The following is a 26267-nucleotide window of genomic DNA, read 5'->3' as shown; positions in this document are numbered from 1 at the left end:
AATTAGCAAACTAAAAATTAAGTCATCATAATCTTGATTCATGGAAGCAACGCAACAACAGCAAATATAATCTAGTATGACCTACTGGTATCCTTAATTGAAGCAGCACTGGTATGCACCCACAAAAAGAGCATGCACAGGAATCAAAAAAGAAACTGATATGTTAGAGTCTAAGCATTTGGCTTCGTCTTTTAGAAATAAAACTACCCATTGACAAAGCTCCACTCTTACTCATACATTTAAAGTTCTGATTGTTGGATTTTTTTGTTTGCGATTTGAATAAAATATTTCATAATTTCTGCATTTGTTTAATTTATAATTGTTTCTGTGGCATCACTGCAGGGTCCTCATGTGCTAAAGTGCAAGTGTGACCAGGGGAATGCAGGAAAACAGCAGTAATTTCAGAACAGAAATCTGTGCATACTGTTGGAAGGATCGCACCTCCTCCTGAATAAAAGCAATTCTCTGCGGTGGAAGAAAGGGGTGACGAAGATTGGTGCCCAGCACTGACTTCATGAAATGGAGATGTCGTGAGGCCTCAGGGAGGACATGGACTAGGGATGAATGCAGATTGCCTGACACCACTTCGAGTGGTCTGGCTTTGGTCAACCAGTCGTCCAGATATGGGAAAATTGGAATGTCTGACATTCTAATATGGGCCCTAATCACTGCCACCCCTTTCATGAAAACTCGCAGTGCCGATATCAATCCAAATGAGAGCCCAGCAAACTGGTAGTGCACAGAACCCACCATAAAGCTCTAATACTTCCAATGTGACTGCAGGATTGGGAGATAGAAATACAGAATACGAAAATAATCACCGCCAAATGCATGTAAGTTTATAGAAGCAATCCGGAGGGAGATACCTGTAGGGATGACTCCAAGGGCAGTGAGGGGTACCAATAGTAGGGTGGTGTGTAGATGTGATTGGATGGTGGTAACTGAATACATTGGTCTTGTGTTAGTTTCTATAGTGACTGGATGCAGCAATTGCCTTCTCTTATGTACCTTAATATGTAATTCATACCTTGATAAAAGCGGTGAGTGGCTCTGATACTATTGCAATGTACCTTATTGATGATATGCTTTGTTGTATGTTGTCATGGGTTTATAAAATGACAGTTTTTTTAAACGTTTTTAGGATCAGAGTCCAATCCAAAAACATTGTGGATCCTGTTCCTATATTCTACTATCTCAAGCAGTATTTTTGCTTCCCTGAGTGATCTCTTTTGTGATGCAACTTCGGGTATCGGCGCCCGAGGTGCTGGCACCATCGGTTATGACTAGGCAAGACGTGTAGCAGGAGGATGCAGCCTATTGCATCTGAGAACCTGATCAAAGGATGAACGAGCCAGTGTCAGTTCAGATACAATAGAACCAAACTATGTTGGATCCTAGGGCATAAACGTTCGGAAGTCGTGCTGTGCAGTGGGGCCCGAAAGGAGTGCTGATTTGTGAAGATCGAATATATGGCATTGAGTAATGTCATGGGTCCATGACTGGTGTCCGGAACTCAGGAATGGTGGGTGCTGGGAACTTCTGATGAGAAGGCCCTGCGCCGAAGGGTCTGGGAAGGATGGAGGTGGCTCTAGGGTTGGGTCTAGTGGAGTCAACGAAGCAATGTTGCACGGAGTAGGATCAAGTGGCTCCTTGACAACCAGCTCCAATGTGACGATGGTCATGCGGAGCGAGGCTTGGAGTGAGGTCAACCGTATTTCTCATCCCTGGCCTAATAGATGAAGAGCTTCACCTCACACTCTTTAATGGCATTTGGATTCATGTTCCTACAAGAGTCACTGGACCAGTAATCATGATATGAACCTTGGCATGAGAGACAGATTCAAATTCAAAAGGGAACCATAATGGACATCCATCCCTCGCAATCCCTACAGGCCTTAAAGCATGATCTATTAGGCAAAGACATGGTACTTCAACTGTAAACAAATTTTACTGGGAAAACTCAATACTCTCTGAGAGAGCAGGCATCAATCTCTCTTCAATGCATAGAAAAAAGGGAACATTGTTACTCCAGGCTGGGTGCTATATGGCTTTTGTGATGTCGTCTGATGCCACTTGAGATGTCAATACCAAGTCAGCACCCCTTAAGGGTGATGTGAGAGCTTTGAAGTTTCTGGATCCAGTCAGACTATTCTCCAGTTGAGTATTCAACGGAAAGATTGTTATTGCAGGTAAGTATCTTTTTATTTTTAACCTTTTGACTTCTGTGGTCTCCCACTGAATCATTACTGGAAGCCAAGGTTCCTCATCTAAGCAATTTCTGATTGAACTTTAAAATAATATACAAAAATACAGAAACAAGTATACATCAAATTAATACAGAAATTATTGAATAATATATTTAAATCACACACAAAAAAAATATGCCAGCATCAAAACTTAAATTTTAAGGGGAAGTTTGCATTAGAGGAAACTCAGCTGGATGCTTTTCCAGATGCAGAGGTATTATTAATTAATGAATGGAAAACGTTCAACATGATCCATTGGGATTATTATGGGGAGGTTATGCGTAGGATGGCACTGGGCGAGAGGTGGTGCATGAGCTTGAATGGGCCGGTGCATATGTGAAATGTTTTAAATATACAGGGGAATGCAACAGGGCTTGCTGGCTATTGAACCGTATGCTAGCATAATGACGTTTGAGGGGCGGGGAAAAGGTATCTGCCTGTGGCAAGGTAAATAGCTCTCTACATACACGGATGATAACCAGCTGTATCTGTGAGAGGACAGAACAGGGATACAGTGGACAGTCACAGTTCTGGGCAATAAGGGAGGGGTGTCCGAGCTATGCATGAACTGGAGATAGATGTGTGCCTTCAAGTGGCAGCAACCTACCAGGCGCAGGGCCGGTCATAGGCACAGCTGGTAAATGCTGGGAGCCTAGGGTGTTAAGTTACCTCGGAATCAGAGTTTACCACACAAATGAGGACATCAGAGAGTGTAACCTTAGTAGTGCCCTAGAAGCCCGAGGGGAAGTGTAGCATTTTGGCATACTCTGTAACTATCCATAAAGGTAAGAATAGCACAGGTGAAAATTATAGTTATGTCACAGGTAGTATAATACTTTGCTAACCACCAGGTTTGGATCTAACAGAGCTGGTTCCACTCACTCAACACACTACTCATAGAGTTGATATGGGACAGGAAGCAAAATAGAGTGGACTTGAGCATACTGTAGCAACCACCATATGAGGGTAGTGAGTTAACAATGGGGTATACCCTAAGAACTCTCTGACCTGGGTCAGTGAACATAAGTACGTATAAAGTGGTCAGGTTCTATGGATTCTCGGTCAAGAATTAATCATAAATTACTTATTCCAAAACGGAGTTATTTAACATGAAGTCCCAAGGTGTAGTACACAAAAAAACATTTATTTAAACATTGTTGTAGCGTTATGATTAACACAAAAGCATTAGGAAACATAAAAGCTAAAGAAGGACCAATTACTTCATTGGATCAGAAGAGGACTAAAGGACATAAGTCTCAAATATTTTCTTCTATAGCAACGTTATATGAGGACAATTGTTAAACATACAGTATATATAATGAGTATTTACATAGTGCGCTCAAAGTGACATGGAAAAAGAGACAGTTAGGTGGGTTGGGGGTGAATGGGTAGAAGTGAGGACTAGGTAAAGGGTGTTGTGACCTTAAAACAATCACAGTGGTTAGAAATGCAACCTTTACAGACTAATTTAGTTCATTAGTTCCGTTCTTTTCTTTAACATAGGGTCCGTATTAATCAATGGGTTGCTTCCTATGTTAAGAAGATCAGATGTAATCAAGTCTACGTTTCGACCCCTGGATTAAGGGTTGATTGGAACCTCAGGCTGGGGTCTTCATCAGGACAAGGAGGAGCAGGAGCGCTTCATATAGGGCCGTCCAGTGGCCTATTGAGGATGGACCTGCGTCGGTTCCATAGTGGTGTAGGAAGCTGGGGCGTCGATGGTTATCCAATCAGAACTACACAATTTCAGATCGAGTTGCGTCCGGGTATAATGGATTAATCTTCTCGCGACCGGGCAGCGCTGAAACAAGTAACTTTCCCGATGCAGCTCCGAGGACAACCCACATTCTAATTACAGAGAAGATTACATCTGATCTTCTTAACATAGGAAGCAACCCATTGATTAATACGGACCCTATGTTAAAGAAAAGAACGGAACTAATGAACTAAATTAGTCTGTAAAGGTTGCATTTCTAACCACTGTGATTGTTTTAAGGTCACACCCTTTACCTAGTCCTCACTTCTACCCATTCACCCCCAACCCACCTAACTGTCTCTTTTTCCATGTCACTTTGAGCGCACTATGTAAATACTCATTATATATACTGTATGTTTAACAATTGTCCTCATATAACGTTGCTATAGAAGAAAATATTTGAGACTTATGTCCTTTAGTCCTCTTCTGATCCAATGAAGTAATTGGTCCTTCTTTAGCTTTTATGTTTTCTAATGCTTTTGTGTTAATCATAATGCTACAACAATGTTTAAATAAATGTTTTTTTGTGTACTACACCTTGGGACTTCATGTTAAATAACTCCGTTTTGGAATAAGTAATTTATGATTAATTCTTGACCGAGAATCCATAGAACCTGACCACTTTATACGCACCATATGAGGGTGGCCTAGGCCCTAGGGGAATCAACCTGCAAGCTATATTACCTTGCGGCACAGTTGAAGTGGCTGGCCCGTTTGCGGCAGAAGGTTGGACTCTGGAATGGACACAGGGAGGGAGCCTGCATAGTGCTGCTCCTGGGGGCGAGGTTACGTACCCTGAAGAAGCCGAGGCTGCTGACTATGGCCCTCAGGTGCTCGGGAACTGTGCCATCAAACGATCGGCGGGTGCACTTTGTACGCACCGGCAATAACACTGTTAAGAACACCCACTACTAGAGGGGGCTACTTCACTGCCCAGTAAATGGAGGAGTGGATGGTGTCAGAGCAGAGGGCACTGGGGGACTGCTATGCAGGCGGTGCCTTTCATGGCCCGAATAACTTCGCGGAGGAATATAACTTCCCAGACGTGTAGTTTCTGGTTTACAGGGCACAGACACGAGCAGTGCGCCAAATTTATGAAAGGCTTGACCCAGCCTACAACACACAACTGCTTTCACACATTATTCAAACAATATTAACCTTTGAGGGCAGCCACCACCTAATTTCTTAGTTATATAGGACAATGGTTGCCATGAACCTGGATGGGTTGCCAGGAGCACGAGCCCAATGGGAGGCCATAATAAGCAGACAATTTGTGGGGAAGGAAAGGGAGTTGGATGCTGGAGTACACCCACAGGAGTCTTCAGGAACACATGTTTTGAACATACACAATTTAACCACTTGCAAACCACCTACCTCATATTCCACCGTCTAAATGTTATGCACTCCACACCACGAACATGAGCTGCCTCAGATGCAACTTCACAGATACGGACTTTGACCACATGGTCTGGAACTGCTCAGTATGGAATTTCACAGTAATTACAAGCTTCTAGGGACTGGTGATGGCCAACTTGAAGGGAACGCAGTATCTAAGGGCTTACTTACTGTGGAGATCTGCCTCCTTGGTCTATTTATGAGGCAGGCAATTAAGAAGGCTGAAAGATTCCGGGACCTAGCGCTAGGCTTAGCCTACAGGGACACTGCCAGGCACTGGAAATCGCCAGATGGCCCACCACATAGTGGAAGACAGATGTAGTGAACTGGGTAGGGGCCAAAGAGACAGAACTGTGACAGGAAGATTACAGAGGGGCGTGCAGGAAACCCCAGACGGATCAGTGGCAAGAAGTGGTAGCCCGCTTCACTGATATAGGGGAGAATAGGCCTTGATGGCAATGATCTCTGGGGAGGGTGCTCAAAGGTATACTGACCATGGGAAGGCTAACTTCAAGAAGAGCCAACACAAGGGGCACCAAAATTAAGGGAGTGGGGCTAAACCCGCCTACTACCTCCCGGCAGCTGCATTTCCTACCTCGTGACACTCATGAGGGACAGAAATCCCATGGTTAGGACTCGTTTGAGATAGTTGTTGTTTATGCTGTACGACCTGAGAGTCACTGTTGCAATCGAAGACAGCGACATACAGTGGAACTGTACTATTGAAGAATGTCATGTTGAGAAACAGCGGAATAAAGTTGTATGTTCATGAAAAATGCACAATAAAAATATTATTAATGAAAATCCTTTTAAGGGAAGACTGCATCCTTGTGAATATGTAGTTTTATTTCTAAAACACAAAGCGATAGGACTAGCTGGTATAGTATGTAGCTATTCATCAAATAATTTGGATTACGAGGAGCGTGGCCGAGCGATCCAACATGGTGGACACATGTGAGACGAGCTTTCGTGGTAGTCTGGAATCGAGTAGTGAGCAATCGGACCCTGGGATAGATCGAGATCACAGGGAACGGTGCAGCTGAGGAGACCTCTGATCCTGGAGACCTAGAGCGGGCTGTGAGGCGGGGCACAGGTGGCGCCAGCGGAAGCTGTGGACAACGGGCGCCGGCTGCGCCGACATACCCAGAGACCGCTGGTCTAAGTAGGACGGAGAATCTGCTCGCAAGGACTGACAAGGAACCTGAGCAGGGTCAGCGGAGTCATACGTGTTGCGGCGCTACCCCCGGTGAGGCACCAGTGAGTGTCCGTGTGCTTCTCCCTCCTCCCCTTACCTCTGGTCTTGTGATGGCGGGTGGATCAAGCCAGAGGGGGGAGTGCCGGGTGTACCAGGGGCTAACTCTGCAGGCGGAACTTGCAGGGATCCAGACGGATCCCAGTGGGACCCCAGGGGCTACGCGGCGGTCGGCTCTGAGGTTTGGGATTTGGACTGTGTGGCCTTGTCTCTTGGTGGCTGCGAGACCGGGGTCTGCAGCCCAGTGGCTTCTGCGGGTGCTGAGGGGACGCTATATGCTCTGAAGGGCTCCGGTTCATAGATACGCTGTGGTGACACCGCCGTGAGAGGACGCAGTGGTCGGATTTGGGGCTGGATTGCCTCTGCTGGATGGAAATTGTATTTTGCTGGGCCGATGGAGAGCGGACCCGACCGTAGGCCCGTAGAGGCAGTAAGCGAGGTGCACTGCTTTGTGTAAATAAATTCCAGGACGACACAACAAGATGTAGATTATCTACTCAACAATTGCGTACTGCATGGCAGTGGGCGGCCCGAGGGAAGCTGCTGCAGGCACTGCAGTGCGAGGGGGTCTGGACTGGAATACTTGGTCCCTGCCTTAATCATCGCTCTTCCTCTGATGTGTGATCAGGCCTTGGAGCCACGGGGGATACAGGATCCGGTGCAGGGGTAACTCGTGCTGCTCAGGAGATCAAGAACGAGTGATTGTGAGGACTGGGAGGCACCCACTAGGGTGGGGGGGGGGGGGGGGGGTGAGGGGGGGGGGGGGGATAGTGGCGCAATGGTCCAAGGAAGCGGCCAGGCTAGCACTTGGTGCGGTTTGTGGGCAAGAGGGTCCCTCCTGGGCCTCCCACCCAAAGAGCCCCCCCGGATACAGGACGGGCTTGTCACCTACACCTGTGGCAGTGAAGGGCAGCATACCACGGGACGAGTGGGCGCTGTTTCGTGCTGGAGGCCGGTCTGGTGGGCCTTTGATCCGCCATTTTGTGAGCTTGGTGACCCGAACTGCATAATGATGAGAGACAAGGTGGTCTGAGGCTCTGCCAAGCAGAGCACCCTAAATCGTTATGCTGGAGCAGGAGCCACAACAATCGATCAGGGAAGTGCACAGGGTGGCCTTCCGGACAATGCCACACTCATGGTGGCTATCACGCAATCCATAGCTGCTCTAGAAGCAAAGAACGGAGAGATGGGGTCTGACGTTATGCTCCTGCGGCAGGATCTACGGAATGCTGTTGAGCGCATCACCGAGGCGGAGACTAGGGTCTCGGGGGTGGAGGACTCGGTCGTCACTTTGCAAAACAAAGTTGCATTCTTGGGAAAGATTACCAGGGGCCTGGCTTTGAGGGTGGAGGACTCGGAAGGTAGGGCCAGGCGGAACAACCTCCGCTTTGTTGGATTCCCTGAAGGATGTGAAGGTGGGGACGTGGAGCGGCTCCTCTCTGGATGGCTTGCGGGCTGGCTCCCAGCGGACTCGTTGTCCAGCTGCTTCGTAGTGGAAAGGGCATAAAGGACCCTGATGCAGAGGCCTCCTCCTGGAGCTCGACCGCGGCCAGTCATTGCGAAGATATTAAATTACCACTACAGGGATGCGATTCTGAAGCAATCCAGAGTTAAGGAGCCCTTGCGGAGAATACTCGCATCCTCATATTCCCGGACTATACTAGACTGGTCCAACAGAAAAGGCAGTCATTTCTGCCGGCCAAGGCCCGATTGCGCGAGCTGAAACTCCTGTACGCATTGCTGTATCCCGCTAAGCTGAGAGTGGTATACCAATCCCAGACCCTATTTTGTGAGTTGCCGGAGAATGTCTTCCAGTGGACAGATGAGACCGTGGGGATTCGACAACGTACGCCGCCTAGGTTGGAATCGGATTCCTCATCAAGTGAGGCCTCTCGCAGGCCGCCTAAGACCAAATCCAAAGGGACTAGGAGGTTGAGATTCAGACGCCGCTCCAAATCCTGCAGTGATCAAAGCAGATCTAACTCTACCCCCCCCATCCCCCTCCCCCGGCAGGGTCTTCGGCATCATAGATACCCCACATTTCTCCAGGATGGGAGACTGCTAGAGATATGAAGCTGAACTGGGAAAACGTGGGCAGGGGCTAGTACCTCTGTATAACACTTGGTAGCTCAGGGGACACCTGTTGAAGATGGGCAAGTTGCTGGGGAACCATTGGGGGTAGAGGGCAGGAGGCTTCTGTTGGGGCCTACTAGACACTCCCAATGCGACAGATACTTCAGTTGTTTATAGGATGGGGGAAGGGGGAAGCTGGGGTACCACTGTTTTTGTTTGCTCTGCGTCACTGCCACACCCAGATACGATTTGTACGCTGTTTTAAAAAAAATGTATTTATCTTTTTATTTGGTCATTTACACAAAGAATAACATACCTGAGTCATGCAGGGTTACATGGTCTATTATATTACAATGCTGCACATCAAATACTGTAAGGCGAGATACAAATAGTAACAGTGAGTGCTTAATCGGGGTGAACAGCTGGTGTATCAGTTGTTGTGGTGAGGATGTCTCTATGTTCCAATAGGAATGCAGGAAGAGGTGCCTAGAAGTCTTTCAGGCGAGAGTTGGTAGGGAGTTCTTCCTCATAAGTTCTTAAGGTGTCTCTGCAATATGCCAGGTCTGATAACCATTTCTGGGTGGCCGGGCGAAGTTTACTGTCCCAGTGCATAGACACTATGCTTCGCCATTAGCAGTGCGATAACCAGCAGTTTCCTCTTGGCCGGCGGTATCTTGTGCAGGAGACCCAGCTGTGCGGAGCTGTCCAACCCGCAATGCGTGACCTCCCGTAAAATTGACACTACCTGTTGTTCCCAGTACTCCCTGACTTTCACACTGTGCCATGCTAAGTGTACAAAATCAGCATTGTGTGTCCCACATCTACGGCAGGCAGAGTCCTCCCTGAGGCCCTGTTGATAAAGTTTCAGGGGTGTGTGGTAGGCTTGGTGCAAATATTTAAGGTGGCTAATACGTAAGTTTCCATTTGGAGTCAGCATTTCAGTGAGTTTACCGCAGTTTTTCCAGTCGTCATGGGCTAGAGGTGTGTCTAGTAGCTGGTTCCACCGTTCTAGTGTCCTAGTGTTAGTTTGCGCTAATTCTGTTTGCATTGCCCGGTATAGTTTGGCCACTAATCTTTTGCCTGTAGGTTCAGCAATTACCATTTGTAGCGGGGTCAAGGTTGGGGGGATCTGCAGGGAAGCTCGGTAAAGGGCTTTAATTGCTGCCCTCAGTCTATCGTAGGTGAAGCGGAATAGTAATGTTTGGTTGCTAATGTAGTGCAGGTCAGAGGGCTCTACGAACTGTCCTACGTATAAATCGTTCAGTGTGCTAATGCCTACATTGCGTAGCATGGTTATGCTGCCTGTGTCTTGGGTCACTGACAGTGCAGGGTGATTAGAGAGAGGCATAGCTGGTGCGTACAGCTGCATCTTCCCCGCTAGGTGACCCAGTCTACCCCATGCCTCTACAGTGGCCTGTACTTGGTTGATTTCTGTGCGAGGTATCTCCTTGCACTTGGAGGGTAGAATGTGGGGCAGTGGTATAGGGTGGGTATCCCCTTCTTCCAAGGCCAGGTGTGGCAGGTATTTCTCCGGATGATACCAGTAGTGTGCGTAACGTGCTTGGGCGCATAAATAGTAAAGTTTGACGTTCGGAGCGGCGAACCCTCCCTGGTCATACGGTAGTGATAGTGTTTCCCATCCTATTCAAGCCTGCTTCCCCACCCAGACCGTTTTGATGATATGCGTTTGTGTTATTTTAAAAAAGTGGTTGGGTAGGGTGAGAGGATCGTTATTATAAAGATAAAAAATATGGGCAGAACAACAAACTATTGCGATTCTGTCCGCTAGTGTTAAGGGGAGTTTAGTCCATCTGTACACTTGAGTTTCAAGCTTGCCCATTGCCCTGCCATAGTTTATTCTTATAACTTCTGCTGGGTCTCTTTGGAACCATATTCCCAGGTAATTCACTGGGTCAGTTTGCCACTCCAGTGGGAAGTCTAGCGTGCATGGTTGTGTCATCTCCGTCAGGGGGATCACAGTGGATTTGCTCCAGTTGATTTGGAGCCCTGAGAACCTGCCAAACCGAATATATTCCTGCAGCAGCCTCGATAAATTGAGCTTTGGGTCCTTCACATAGAGCACCATGTCGTCCAACTAGAGGGATATGCCTATGGGACGTTGGTAGAATTTGAGTACTGTGTCCGCATGCCTCTGCCGTACTTTACAGGAGAGAGGTTCTAGCACTATGGCGAAGAGTAACGGAGAGAGCGGGCAGCCCTGTCTCGTTCCTCTCCTGATATATACTTGATCTGACACTTGCCCATTTACCTTAATCTTGGCCACCCAGTTAGTGTAGAGGAGCTTTATCCAGTTAGGGAATATGCCGGGCAACCTCATTCTCTGCATTATCATGAAAAGATAACCCCACTCCACCGTGTCGAAGGCTTTGGCTGCATCTAGTAGGATGGCTGCCGACTACAGTTTCGGGTGTAGCACATGTATGTTATGGGAAGTCTAGCGTTCCGGCACAAACCCTGATTGGTCCAGCAGGATAACGTTTGGCATTAGTGGCGTCAGTCTGGTGGCAATTAGTTTAGCCAGTATTTTGGCATCTGTGTTAATGAGGGATAGTGGGCGATATGATTCCCATCTGTCCTGTGCTTTGTCGGGTTTGGGTAGCGTTATAGTAAGTGCTTCTCGTAGGGTGAAGGGAAGGATTTGTTTCTCATAGGCGCCTGCATACATGGCTATGACTTGTGGGCATAGCAGTTCGCTATATGTTTTGTAGAACTCATTGGTGAGTCCATCCGAACCCGGGGCTTTCCCGTTCGGTAACGATTTAATGGCCGCTTGGACTTCTGGAATAGTAATCGGCTGGTCCAAATACTCATGTTGACCCTCCGACTATTCAGAAAACAGTCCCCTGTCCGTTGACCCTTCCAATGCATACATATTGATTTATACTGCCGTGAATACTGAGGATATGCCTGCATTGTCAAAGTGTGTCACCCTACTGCCATGTATAAGATGAGTTACTGTGTGTTGTGTGCATCTAGCGCATCTTTTGTGGGCTAGAGAATGACCTGACCGGTCGCCTTCACCATATGCCCATGCCGTTTGTCTCTTTGTTAAATATTTAAGTTTGTCGTCTGCAAACTCATTATATAGTGTTATTTGCTCCCTGATTCGCCCTAGCACTTCCACACTATGTGTGTTTTCGTATTCTGCCTACAGTGTTTTAATTGTTTACTCTATGCTGTATAGTTTACTGCGTATGTCTTTCAGGATCCCCACGCTAGTCCCTATGCATTTCCCACGGATGGTGCCCTTGAAAGCCTTCCAAGCTATGCCTGGGTCATCGACTGACCCCACGTTTAACTGGAAGTATTCCTCAATTGCCCCTGTATGGTGTCACTGTATACTGGGTCTAGTAGGGACTTTGCGTTGAAGCGCCATATATATTGTGGCGGTGTGTAGGTGGGGATGTCTAAGGCCAACAGCACAGGTTTGGGGACGAAGAGCGTGCTAGGGAGATGACTGACACCTGTTACCCAGCTGAGTCAACGCAAGCCAATAGTCCAGTCTGGACCAGCTCGAGTGTACAGAAAATGTGTAAGTGCCCTCTCTATCGTTTGGGTGGGGAATGCACCATGTGTCCATGATGTTGAGTTCTTCCATGCAGTTCAGCACCTCTCTGGCAACCTGTTTGTGTTGTTTAGTCACATTAGACGACCTGTCCAGTTCTGCATTGAGTGCTACATTCAATCCCCTCCCCAAATAAGGTCTGTGTATGATAAGTCTCTTAGCTTGTTACGAATGGTGAGGTAAAACTCTGGTTCTTCTGAGTGAGGGCCAAAGGGGTTTATCAGCCCTATGCGGGTGCCTCGTAATATGCCCGTTAGGACAACATACCTACCTTGTTCATCCCTAATCCCTGGTCTAGTTGGAATTGTACACCTTCCTTTATCAAGATAAGTACTCCCCGCGAGTAAGTGGAGGATGATGATGCAGCTATCAGCTCCAACCTATGGCCTTATCAGTGTGTGAGATGAGGTGTGTCTCCTGGAGCATTGCTATCTCTATGTGGTGTCTGTTAAGAAATGCCAGCACATGACACACTTTCCTAGGATTATTCAATCCTCTTACATTCCAGTTAAACATTTTAGTTATCTACAACCGCTTTGCTCACCCATTTCGTAGCAATGTATGAATAAATATGCAACATTAGATTAGCGTTTTCAACGACACATTTTCTGCATGACTCATAAAAGTAATAACTTTGACATACAAGGTGAACAACAGCCCCCCCACCCACTCCTGCATCCTAATCATACTGGAGAAGTTCCCTAGTACTTGGAGAAAGTTTATGCTCTAAACAACCTCTAGTCCAAAATTAGTGGTCTTAAAAAAAATAAGAAAAAACGTACAGCAGTTTGGGGCTTACCCACTGCAGGGCACGTCAGAGACCCATTTATCAATTTATCACCCCAGTTGATACCGGGGGTCCGGAGTGCAACGTGTCAGTTACTGCCAGTTAGTTGTTGTGCAGGCCTCTGGGAGTGTCTAGGGCGAGCAGTTACTAGGGCATCCTTTGTGTTGTTAAGTAACTCCTCCATTCTGTGCTGCTCATGTGCTTCCGTGCATTGTCAAATAGCATCATCCTTCAACTTCGTGTTGCCTGCCTGATTTATCGCCTTTCAGTATTGAGTCGACGTAGACCACGGCTGCCTTTGGTGTGTTAAAGTTCTTGTCCTTGCCGTTATATGTAATCTTTAGACCTGCTGGGTACAGCATTGCATACTTTATTTCCGCTTTCTGTAGCCTGTTTTTCACTTTTTGGTATTCACGTCTGACCGTCTGTACTGCCATGGTGAAGTCGGGGAAGAAAAGCAAAGTATTTCCTTGATAAGTGATGGCCCCTTATTCTCTTGCTGAGCATAGGATTGTGTCGCGGTCTCTGTAGTTTAATAGCCGCGCCACGATTGGACGCGGCTGTGCACCTGGCGGTGGTCAAGGAGCGAGGGTGCGGTGTGCGCGTTCGACGACCAGCATGAGGGATAGTTCTTTGGGCCGAAAATATCCTTTAACAGTGTCTCGATATATTGTTCCATACGCCCCATGTTCATCGATTCCGGCAGCTCTGTAATGCGAACATTATTGCGCCGGGACCACGCTTCTATCAACTAATTTTTTGCTTGGATCAGGGCCATCACTTTCTCCATGTTGAGGCTTTTGCTCTGTAGTTCTTGCGGTGTGTCTTCGGTAGATGAGACACGGGTTTCGCCCTCCATCTGTCTGTGGTCAGATTCATAACATCATTCCAGTTGCCTCCAACGATCACTAGCCCCTTTGGGATATCAGCCCACAGTGATGTGATGTAAGGTGCTCCACCAACGCCCATTGCAGCGGCGGGGGAGCATACACACACCCTAAAACCACTTGTTCCTCGTATATGGTACCCAGGATAAATACATATCTCCCCTGGGTGTCCGTCCATTCAATGATATGTTTATAGTGGACTCTACGGTGGAGCAGAATCACAACCCCCCTGGATACCCTGCTGAAACCTGAATGGAAGACTTGAATATAGCAATAGCGGAGAAAACACTGAGCCTTAGTTCCCATTAAGTGTGTCTCCTGAAAGAGCAGGACATCTGCTTGGTACCGTTTGGTCTGTTGGCGTAGGGCCCCTCGTTTAACTTTATCTAACGTTCCCCGGAATTTCCAACTCACTATCGGAAGGTCTCCGACCTGGGGTTGCGCCCTATCCGTGGGGGCTGCCATCTAACAGTCTGCCGGTAGTAGCAAGTGGGACAACTATCAACCCGCGTACGAATCGGGGGCGCTAGAGAGCCCACGGCAAGATGGCGGCACCTTGGTGCAGCTCTGCCAGCTGTGAGCACACCATCCTTCTTCATCCTGAGTACCCGCCAGACAAACAACGCAAAACCGGACGCTATACATAGAACAATGCCGTCGGCACCGGAGGAGAGCGGCACCGGCTAGAGAAGTGCTTATAACGGCTCTGTACAGTGCATCACCCCCGGCGCGGTCTGGAAAATATCGCCTCCCATGCTGTGACGACATAACGAGTGGGGATCCAGACTGCGAGCAATGGTGACTGCTGCAGCACCAACATGGGCTCTAGAAGACAGGCGCTGCAGACCCACTCGAAGCCTGGCGCAGCTGGGGGTGACATGTTGGTGATCGCTACGGCCATCCACGTCTACCTCTCATCCTGGGAGCGGAGAGTGCACTCCACAGCACGTTTCAGCGGGGAGGCGTGCTCCTGTTGCCCCTGTGGGCTTGGCCGGCGGCGGTCTGCCGCAAGCGTAGGCTGGGCCTGCTGACCCGCCGGGACACACACACAGTGAGCAGCGTGTCCACGGACTGTGGGTGTGTGCCCCCCGGCGGGGTTCTGCGACCATGTAGATCGCAGCAGCGGCCCGGAGGCACTGTAAGACACTCATTAACACACTGGGGTGCTGCATCGCTGGGGTTGACAAAGACTCGCGCTAGCCTAGGCCATCACACAGATCACGTCCATATACATCAAGGTATCTCCGCATGGGCGCAGAGGCGACCTACGTCTTGCCGCTCCTACGCTATAGAACATGGGCCGCGGCGGGCGCCCAGCGGTGGTGACAGCCGGTAGAGTTGTGGACCAATCCTCCAAGCCACACAAAACCACAACCTGGCACCTCAATACAACCGAGGCCCAGTATAGACAATAAACTAGTGACAACGGAGCACAGGTCCAATGGGGAGGACGGACAAAGCTAAATCAAAGCTCACATTTGAATTAAGGAAAGTGACCCGTGCTGTGGGTGAAACTGCGCCGACCATGGAGAAACCAGGCACGACCCTGGACTCTTGCTGCCACACTTGCGGCTGTGCAACAAAGTTTTTTATAAATTGACGGCAAAATCGATCACCTCAATCTTCGCATGGATCACATGTCGACCAAACTGGACCAGCACGCGAACAGGCTAACGGAAGTGGAAAGACACCCCGCTATCCCACATGGTACCAAACTGAACGTATTGGTGACTGGGCGGACACATGGAGGCAACTGCATCACAAGGAATTGGGTTATACATAACTCTCGACAACCCATGAGTCCTATTTCCGCCTTGATTATATATTTGTGCCACTTTGCGCTGTAGGACGGGTAAGGGCGGTAGAGATTCTCCCGAGGGGTTTGTCTCATCACTCGCAGGTGATATTGACGATTCAGCTGGGCCCCAAGAAGCAGGCTTTTTGTTGGCGTTTATCCCCCTGGCATCTGCAAGATAACCAGTATCGGGAGAAACATAGAGCAGGCAATAGAGTAATACCTGGATACAAACCTGGGTACCGTAACAGAGGTGGCGTCTCTATGGGAGGCTATGAAGCCTACCCTTAGGGGGGTGGACATCTCACACTGTGCGGCTGCCCGTCAAATCAGACGGGAATCGCTTCTGCGGTTGGGTGCCCACTTATTAGAATTGGAGCAGAACAGTAGAGGGAAGATTGGCGCGCTGACAACTGGCATTAGCGTGACAATCCCATGCCGACACCCTGATGGAGGAGGCCCTACTCGCGTGGCTGGCATCCCGTAGCAGAATTTACCAATGGGGTGACAAGACTGGCAAATTGTTGCATAGCTTGTGTCAAGGGGCCTTGCAACCAAAAGTTCTCCTGAATATACCAGGGCATGATGGTCGGGTCATGAGTGACCCATCCCTCATTGCTGAAAGCTTTGCGCACTACTATGCAGAGTTATATACACCTAGAGAGCTCCTGCAGGATGATGTGGTGCAGCGCTTTTTATCTGACTTACTGACGCATGCTTTCTCGGGTGCGGCATGCGCAGCCCTTGATCTTCCACTTACAGACGAGGAGATAGGTGCTGCGCTGGGAGACCTCAAATCCGGCAAGGCACCAGGTCCAAATGGGTTCCCATGTGAATTCTTTAAGAAATACTCCTCCAAATTAGGGCGCCATTATCTTCGGGTCATTGAGGAAGTCAGGGATCAGGGGTACCTATCACAAGACTGGAGGCATGCAGAGGTAGTGGTGTTTCATAAGCCAGGCCGACCCCTCGACCAGCATGCATCGTATCGCCCCATTTCCCTGCTAAAAGTTGAGGCCAAAATTCTGGCCACAACGTTGGCCAACCACCTCCAATCCCACATAACTAGTCTGATACTTCCCGACCAGGTAGGATTCATGCCTCAGAGGGCTACAGGTCACAACATCAGATGAGCACACACAACCATAGCTGCGGTTCAGGGAAAGGGTGTGCGGGCTGCTCTCATGTTGGCAGATATGGACAGAGCATTTGATTCCCTTAGTTGGGTCTATTTGTTTGCATTATTGGATCGACTGAACATAGGTCCCCGCTTCCTTTCATACCTAAAGCTGCTATATACAGACCATACAGCGTCAATTTGGGTTGCTGGATCCACCTCCTTTATGTTTACAATTGGTAGGGGCACTCGCCAGGGGTGTCCGTTGTCCCTATACCTCTTCGCTTTGGCCATGGAACCCCTGGCGGCGTGGGTGAGAATGGATGCGAAAGTGGCAGGCTTTGAATGGGACCAAGGGCTCTCCGACCATATCGCTCTATATTTGGACGATATCCTATTCTTCATAACGGATATTAATAGGATGGAAATGAGGTTGTTGCGCATCATGTAAATCTTTGGGGAAACGCCTGGGCTATTTATGAACCCCCGTAAATCTACACTGTGGACACTGGGAGGGAGTACAGACCTGGGGCCTTGGGCCTCGGCAGTCCAGGTTACATCGGTGGGTGTGATATACCTGGGAGTTTTCTAATCAGAGTCTCCGAAAGTGGCACAGGACAGCAAGGTAGCACCAGTATGGGCACGCTTGTGCGAGAAGATGAAAAACTGGTCATATATGCTTCTCTACATCTTTAGGATGGTTTTGCTGCCGCGTCTGCTGTATCAGCTACAGAACCATCCTTACCTCATATCTCCTTTGCGGTTCCGTCAAGGTAGTGCTGCGGACCGGTTTCCACTCTACTTATTGTGGGGGGTGGCTACGTCAGATGTCCAATTGCACTACCTGGCCTCGCATCTACTGGTGCTGAATGAATGGTGGTATGGGGATCGGAAGGACCCCCCTACGCAGTGGAACGACAGTGTAAGGGAGAATCCACTCTACATACTATTTTGTACTTGGCGACGTTGCACAATTCTCTACCACCATCTATGAAGGGGGTCTTCCAGGTATGGAAAAAATCCCTCCGCAGAAATAGGTGATGGAATAAGCTGACCAGGGAAACTCCACTGTGGCATGACGGTCATTTTCCGCAGCAGCTAGCAGCGTTATCCGGGTTCCGGGGGTGGGACAATATTGGTATTTCGACTCTAGGAGAAGTAATGGGAGGCGTGAAATTGAAGTTGTTCCAAGATCTGCAACAGGAGTACCAGATGCCGAAAACTCCGTTTTATAAATACCTCTAATTTCGATATGCCATTCATCCCAGCGTCTCGGGACTAGAAGTGCTCCCTGAATTTAGCCCAGTAGAAGCCAAGATGTTCAAGGGTGATCTGCAGGACCACAAAATATCAAATATTTATCAGTCCCTGGTGACGCATAGCTCCAATCCATTTGATAAACTCAGAGAAGCTTGGGCGGAGGATATTGGCCTGCTAGATAGGGAGACTGGACGGAAGAACTGGCGTCTCCTAGAGAAGCAGCAATAGCGATGCGATTGTGTCTCATTCAATTCAAATACCTTCACCGGGTATACTATACCAGGCTTAGGTTATGGAGGGTGGCCCTTGTCCAATCCCCGTTATGTCTGCGCTGTGGCCGAGAGGAGGGGTCCTTGATGCACACCATCTGGCACTGTACAGCACTCACTTAATTCTGGATAGAGGTAATGGCCTGTTTGGCAGAGGTGTTTGGGTGGGAACTCCCCTTCTCCACCAGAATATACTTCTACACATTACAGAGGGTCTAGGAGGTAACATCTTCAAGCGACACCTGTTGCTGCTGGGACTGACTTTAGCAAAATAGGACATAGTAAGGGGGTAGAAGGCGACAACTCTGCCCTCTCTCTCTGCCTAGAAGATTGGACTAGACTTCTGCATGGTGATGGAGATCCCAATATTTAAGGCCAGGGGTTGCCCAAAAAAAAACCCATAATTTGGAAGAGATGGGCCGATTATCGAGGCCTAGACTTGGACCCAGTGCCTCAGATGGACATATCAGCATCTATGGTGTTGTGTGGACCCTTGGGGTAGTGACTTGGGGGACAGCGAGGAATTGTATATGTGAGACCGGGGAATGCAGTGGCGACTAAGACGCAGTAGTGAGTTCATGCAAAGGGGGGGGGGGGGGGGGGGGGGGGGGGGGGGCTGGGGGTTAATGTGTTTCTGTTTACTTGTTCTACAATAGTGATGACAAAGGAAATGTGCATCTCAAATGTCATTAGAAATGATTCGGAATGTTTACTTTGGCAGATGTGTCCTGGGTTAAGGAGCTCTGCAATGTATGTGATTTTTGACACAATAAAAATGTGTTTAAAAGAAAAAATGTATTTGGATTACTATGTTCGGTGCAGATTACGTTTATATTATAACATCATGAAAATAAACCCATTTCTTTTTACAGGATACATGCTACGCGCTGCTCTAATATTTGTCAGGCAAGTGCAATACTTAAACAGTAAAATATAATGTGTTTTGCAATGAAGCACACAGCACAAAATGACAACTACTTATAGAAGCAATATCTTACGTCAAATCTAACTATGCTGCAACAAAGGATGAAAAAAAAGCTCACTATAGCAGATAAATTCGCCAATTCTTCTTGCCTTATGACATCCTACACTAATATGCACAGACAAATTGCCATTATTCAAGGTATTTGACAATGAATTATCAAATGACTGTCCTGTGAGCTGATCCAAGATAAGACTGACACTCTCAGTCAAGACAATAGCAAATAAAAAGAGCTGATGCATTGCCTCACTGTATGAATGCTTTCCTAATAGCCAAAAATAAATTCATGAGGCATATTCTGACAATACCAGAAAGTGTCGCGACTTATATCTGCCATACTGAACTTGGAAAAACGCATATTTCAGATATAATTAGAACGCAGTCCATTCTCTTGTGGCACAGGGTATGGACAACAAATGAGTGTGCTGTGAACCGGGCTATGTTGCGGAATGTCTTAAAATTGGAAAATGTGAGTAGATTCAAATGGCTAAATTATGTTTAATGTTTTCTTATAGAAATCAATTGCCAACATTATTATGATGACCCACTCACAATGGTTGACATACCCAGAAAATTGCTTTCCTATGGGTTGGCCCAGCATCTCATGATTCCCCAATAAATCAAAGCCCTATTCTGTAAGTAAAGTTATTATTAATATAATCTAATTTCTTTTAGATTCCATTAGCCAGACAATACAGTTACAGCTGTCAATAGGCAAGATGCAAAACTGGCATCCAATGTATTACCGGATTCCCAGCAAAAGCAGCAAGTTTTTAATTAGCATGCTTGCAGTGAATAAACAGTCCGTGCACATGGTACAGAGCAGGGTGAAGGCACAACAAAATAGGGCTGTTCCATTATGAGACACACAGAACTCATTTGTTTCAAAACCTGCCCCAAGAGGAAAGCACTTGGAATATATGCCTCTTCTTTTATCAAATGGAACACTTTAGTTGGCCTAAGGTAAATCTCAAGTGACTTAATTTGGGAGTTCTTATTTAGCTGCTGAGTTACTCTCTGGGGTTGGAGTCAGAAGTCATTAAAATTTCCACCTTCCATGATGTCCTGGTGAAACCTGCATGTGCTACTGATTCACAGGGGATCCGCTAGAAGCAACTACAGTGTGCTCCCAGGACAGGATTTTCCTGTAGCAGCACCACCCCAGATTCCTGTTGGGGAATATACTGGGCCACCACCTCTCTTTTTAATCTTTTTAGCCAGGCCATTATCATTTCAGGAAAGGATGCTCAGTGTGGCAGAGTGTACATCAGGTTTCACCATGGAACCACACATGTAATCTGAAGGTAAAGAAGGTGCCTTGGATTGTGACCTGCTTCTGTGTGTTGTGTTGTTCTAGTGTGTGAAGTTCAGATTTACTCAAATATGGAACAAACATCCTCAAATGATCCTTCCTCCCCACTATTCCTCTGTGTGAGTTTAGAACTAGCCACTTCCCCAACTTCGGAAAGGTTGGTCGCCCACCCCTTACCCCTTACTTCACACAGACGTCATTGTCACCCACCTCCATTCCCCACCCCCTCGTCCGGGTCCTCTTTTGTGAACTACCCAGTTCAACCCCTATCCGGACAGTTTTAGTGTTCAATAATTCAGAGGAGCCCTCTATATGTCGATGTGTTTTCCGCATGGTTTGTTTGCACATGTCGGCTCACCCTCTGCCTCTCACAAGGAAATTGCTGCAGTTTGCAAGCGATGGCTGCAGTGGCAGCTTGTAGCAGCAGAGTTCCCCTTTTCTGAAGGCCAGTCCAATGCCGCCTCAGGGAGGAGAGGGTGGAGGGGTCACAGGCATGTTGTAAGAAAGATCATATGTTTCTATGATCCAGTATTGCTGGGAAAAGGAGCATGACAGAAGGTTCACCTTGCAGAGTTTCCTTTGTTCATTCCTTTTTTAGGTTTTGCCTGCACAGCGCATGTGCCATGCTGTGAGATGTATTGCTTACAATTCATTGGCCTTACAACCTGTCCACAGCATACCATTAGTTGGTTTAATTGTAACTCCCATTTGCAATCTTTCAACTGCTTAGTTCCCTGTACACTTTCCTTCCTTTCTTATGTTAGCTCCTCCCTGTAGCATGGACAAAGTAGATGTGTTCTTCCTTGTATTTTTTGCAAAACACAATTTCTTTTGTTATTTCATAAGCATTTCAGTATTATTCCTGGATGTGCATTGTGATTTCCTCCGTTTAATACAAGCTTATGGCTTCTTATTTATGTGGCTTTCACCTATCTGCCGTCTCTATTAATGCTTTAGCTAGGCCCAAAGCTGTATTTCTCTAAGCCACTCTACTCTGTGTAATTCTACACCACTTCATACAATACCACTCTACACCACCCTATGCCACTCCACTGTACTCCAATACAAGCCACTCCACACCATGCTACCCCATTCTACTCCACTCTACTCAACACCAGTCCCCTCCACACTCTAACCTGTGCCACACCACTCTACCCCATTCTATGCCACTCTACTATATGCCACTCTGCGCCAATCCACTCTAAGCCACTTTATGCCAAATCCGCTTTACACCAGTCCACTCTATAACAATATAATCTACACCATGCCCTTCTATGCGACTCCACTCTACCATACTCTTCTCTATACCACTAACTTTTAAGTCATGCTGAACAGCAGCCACGCTGCTACACAACATGGCTAAAAGACATTGGCAAAGTCAATAAAGCTCACATAGGTGATACCAATTTGGATTTATCAAAGCTTGTTTCTCTTATGTGGTGCCCATCCTTGTGTGCCTTGGTAAACAATGTGCTGTTTTTGCACAAGCACTTTACCAATATTGCTAATGTCGAGAAAATGTAATCTAACTGTGGCAAACAAGACAATATAACACTCCTTCCTCAGGCAGCAGCCTTACCTTGACAGAGTTGTCCTGGCTTGATGTGGCCAAGATATGTTCATTTTCGGGGTGCCAATCCAATCCATGGATTTTGGACAAGTGTGCTGCAATGTATTCCACAGCAGTGCCGGGTTTCTGTAACAGAAAGCAGATTTAGGACTGACACCAAACCGTTCAATCAAAGCCCATAAGAAAAGACTAAAACAATGCCTTTGCCACACAAATGTTGCTTTGTGTACTCTATTTCAGACCACACAGCTATACTGTTCTCAGAGTCGACAAGAGTCACAAGATTCATTAAGCTTAGTTTTCCTTAGGTTGCCACTATTGGACAGAGTTTAGGGCAACAAAAAATGTTTTAAAAAAAGAATTACTTTCTGCTATTAAGTGCCATGACCAGAACAATCACTTATCACCCAATCCTACATTTTTAACAAAAAAGTACCACTCTCTATGTCAATCCTCTCTAAAATCTACTCCAACATTGTATAGGAAGGCTGATAAAGGGCACAAGCCAACACTTTGAATTATGTTTATTTCATCGTGAAACTTTTCATCCTGGATAAAAATCTTTTTCTATGGTTATCTGTATTATTCTGTTAATGAATACGCTCTCTACCTACTCTCTTAGATGCTTTTTGGCATTTTTAATACATGAACTTGGCAGCATTTGAGTCACATCAATACTCTCCAGCTTCTATTCACTAAATGTATAAGTGTCCCAGTGGGTACCCTGTCTAGGATAGATGGTGCAGTGCTTTGTAAACAGGTAAGGGGAGCCTTTGAAAATTAATTAAAATGAGCAGTGACCATATAACTCCATCTTTGGGAAGGAAAATATTACTTACTCTGCAAGCATCTAGTTGTGGCATGTAGTGCTGTAGTTTCACATGCTGTGCATACTCCTGCCATCTAGTGTTGTGTGAAAGTTTTGTTTCTTCAAAGTCGTCTTTCAAGTCACGAGGTACTGACTCCTCCTCTTGCTGGAAACGCGCATGGTCATCTGGCATCGTCAGGTTGTTTTCCTGCACTGCGGTTGAGGATGGAATGTGAAGTGCAGCGATATATATGGACAGATGTCCATGCAAACGAGGAAAAAAGATAGTAAGAGATACTGCAACAGCCGTGGGAGCCCAGGGAAAAGGATGGGCACATGTGAATCTACAGCACTGCTTGCCACAAACAAATGCTTATCGGGTAAGTAATATTTTTCGTTTGAGGCATGTGTAACTGTAGATATACATGCTGTGCATAGACTACAGCAAGCCTCCCAAAAAGAGGTGGCTAGCCTGTGAGTGTTGCAGAAGTTCAAAAGAGTGTACAGAGAACTGTCTGGCTTTAGCTTGTTGGGGGGCTAGAAAATGCACACAGTAGAGTTTTGTGAAAGTGTGGGGTATGGACCAGGTAGCTGCTTTGCATATATAAGCTATAGGGATGTTCCCCAGGAAGGCCATAGAGGCTCCTTTTTCCAAGCAGAGTGTGCCCTGAGATGAGTGGGCAGAGTCCTTTTAGCTTTAGCATAGCATGCCTGGATGCATTTAACTAGCCATCTGGAAATACCTGACTTGGATAGGGACTTCAATTTGTGGGGATTGAAGAAAGCAACAAAAATTATTGTGCCTTCCTAAATGGGCTAGTTCTGTCAACATAGTCATGAGGGCTCATTTTACATCCAAAGTATGAAGAGCCCGTTAAGCCACTGAAACACGTTGTGGGAAAAAGATAGGAAGGTAAATGGATTGATTAAAGTGGAAATGAGGAACTACCTTAGGGAGGAATTTGGGGTTGGTTAGGAGGACAACCCTATCCCTATGTACTTGCACAAAAGGTCCTTCCAGGGTTAATGTCTGAAGCTCACTGACAGGAACCAGAAATGCCACCTTCTGAAAGAGGAACTGAAGGGGCAAGAGTGGAGGGGCTCAAACGGAGGGCCCATGAGTCATCGGAGTTCCATGTTGAGATTCCACGAGTGCGTCAGTGGGACCCGGGGAGGAATTATCCTCTTAAGACCCTCCATGAACGCTTTAATGACTGGTATTCTGAAGCAAGAGATGCGTTGTCTATTTGAAGGCAGGAAGCCACGGCAGCCAGATGTAATCATATGAAGGTAAAGGCTAGACCAGAAACCTGCAAGTGGAGTAAGTAGCAGACTATGTCCTGCACTGTGGCATTAAAAGGATCAATATCCTCGGAGTACTAGTATACACAAATCTTTTCCACTTGGCCGAATAGCAGGTGCAGGTGGTAGTTTGCATGTTCCTAGAGAATGCTCATGCATTCAGGTGGAAGATTAAGGTACCCAAATTCTATGACCTCAAAAGACAGATAACAGGGTTGAGGGATTTGGGTGCCCGATTTCTCCAGATTCTGTGAGAGAAAGTCTGGCTTGTTGGGTAGCCACTCGTGTGGAACAAAAGAGAGTTTGAGTACAGTCATGAACCAGGGTTGCGGGCCTATGTGGGCGCCACGAGGATGAGAGTGAGCGATGTTTGCCAAACCTTTAAACCACAAACAGAAGAAGAGAAGAGGAGGAAAAGCGTAGGCAAATAACCCTGACCAGTTCATCCATAGTGAATTGCAGCTGGACTGTTATAATACTTATGGAATTAGGTGATTTTAACTTGAGACCGTGCGGAGATCCGGCACTGTCTTGTATGGGAGAACTGGGTTGTGCAAAGACGGGGGATGTCTTCATTTTGAGCACTCAATGCCGGGGGATGTGCTCAATAATTTACTTAACAAATTAGATCTGATCTCAGCCATATCCCTGGTAGACGACCTTAGTAAATCTGGCAAACGTTTAGTGCCAGATGTGTTGGATTTACCAATGCGCATTTGTGAAAGAGGCAAATGCTCTGATTTACATCTTTAATTTTTCATCTTCGGAATCCTCCAGTGTATCTTTTTAGTTGTGGCGTCTAAAATACCACCCCTATACGTCTTAGAGTTTAACCAGTCATATCCCTTATTATGTGTATGTAGTTGTTGTTGGACAGGCCACACGAAGGGCCGCTCTCCCCCGGCTCGACCAGGCCCGAGCCCGGTCACACAAGCACCCCACAACACCATTGTACGTCCTCCGTCCCCTCAGGGACCCCTGCCCTCGAGCATGTCGACCTCGTGGGCCCGATCCACTGCCGGCCCACGCGCCCAGCCCGGGCCGCCATCTTGGACACTTCACCACGTGGCCGCCTGGCCCCCGGCCGACCTCAACCCTGGGCCTGGCCAGGCCTCAGACATCCCGGCACCACCATCCACCCAGGAGGTGAGCGGGCTACTTGGCAAGTCAATGGGAGAAGGAGGTGTCGATGGCTCTCCCCCACCAAGTGCCGCTTGCCCATCGCCTCCCCGGGCGCTGGCTCCACCCCCCTGCTGGGTGTCTGGACTCCCTCATCCCGGACCTCCCGACCTCCAAGTGCGAGGGTCCGGACATCAAAGCACGCCAGCCCTATAACTGGGGCAGCTCCAGAGCAGGAAGGCAGTTGTATCTTGGAGTCGAGAGACGCAAAGAGGAACTCATCCTGAACGGACTACTGGCGCTGCCGTAGCTCTGTCCTGTGTACCATCGTCCTGCCTGTTGGCGCTGCCACAACCGTCGTAACCTTCATTCTTCATCGTCGTCCGGATCTGCTGGCGTGGCCGCGGACCGTTATAACCGTCATCTTTCACCGGGACCTGCAGGCTCCGCCGCGGACCGTCATCCTTCCTTCATCCATCTCGGGACCTGCTTGGCTCCTCCACGGCCCGATCATCAAGAACGCCGAGCTCGAGGATTGAGAGCTATTTTGAACTCACCGGTAACTAAGACTGTCCCGCTACCCCTTTCCTCAACCACAGACTCGAATCGAGGGGACCCCTGAGTCCAGACCTCCTTGTATCATACCAACGTAACCTAAGAATTGCATATAAAGTCTCGTTAACCTTCAATCTTGTGTGGTGTCTGTCTGTGGGGGGGAAGTTACTTATCTGTACAGTCGTTGGAGACGGCT

At 47.6% G+C, this 26267-nt stretch overlaps 1 protein-coding gene across 2 annotated transcripts in view; it reads right to left on the bottom strand.

Annotated features, from left to right (window-relative positions):
* The window catches only part of WDR59 (WD repeat domain 59), a 1027519-nt gene that overhangs the window by 739360 nt on the left and 261892 nt on the right, over positions 1–26267 (bottom strand). For both annotated transcript variants that reach the window (XM_086945225.1, XM_086945226.1), the window contains exon 8: positions 22297–22413. In XM_086945225.1, the coding sequence (XP_086801351.1) occupies positions 22297–22413 (117 nt within the window). The remainder of the gene's footprint in view (positions 1–22296; positions 22414–26267) is intronic.

Source organism: Lissotriton vulgaris, chromosome 12 (assembly GCF_964263255.1).
Source record: "Lissotriton vulgaris chromosome 12, aLisVul1.2, whole genome shotgun sequence".
NCBI classification, from domain to species: domain Eukaryota; kingdom Metazoa; phylum Chordata; class Amphibia; order Caudata; family Salamandridae; genus Lissotriton; species Lissotriton vulgaris.
This window is presented reverse-complemented; position numbering and strand designations above follow the sequence as displayed.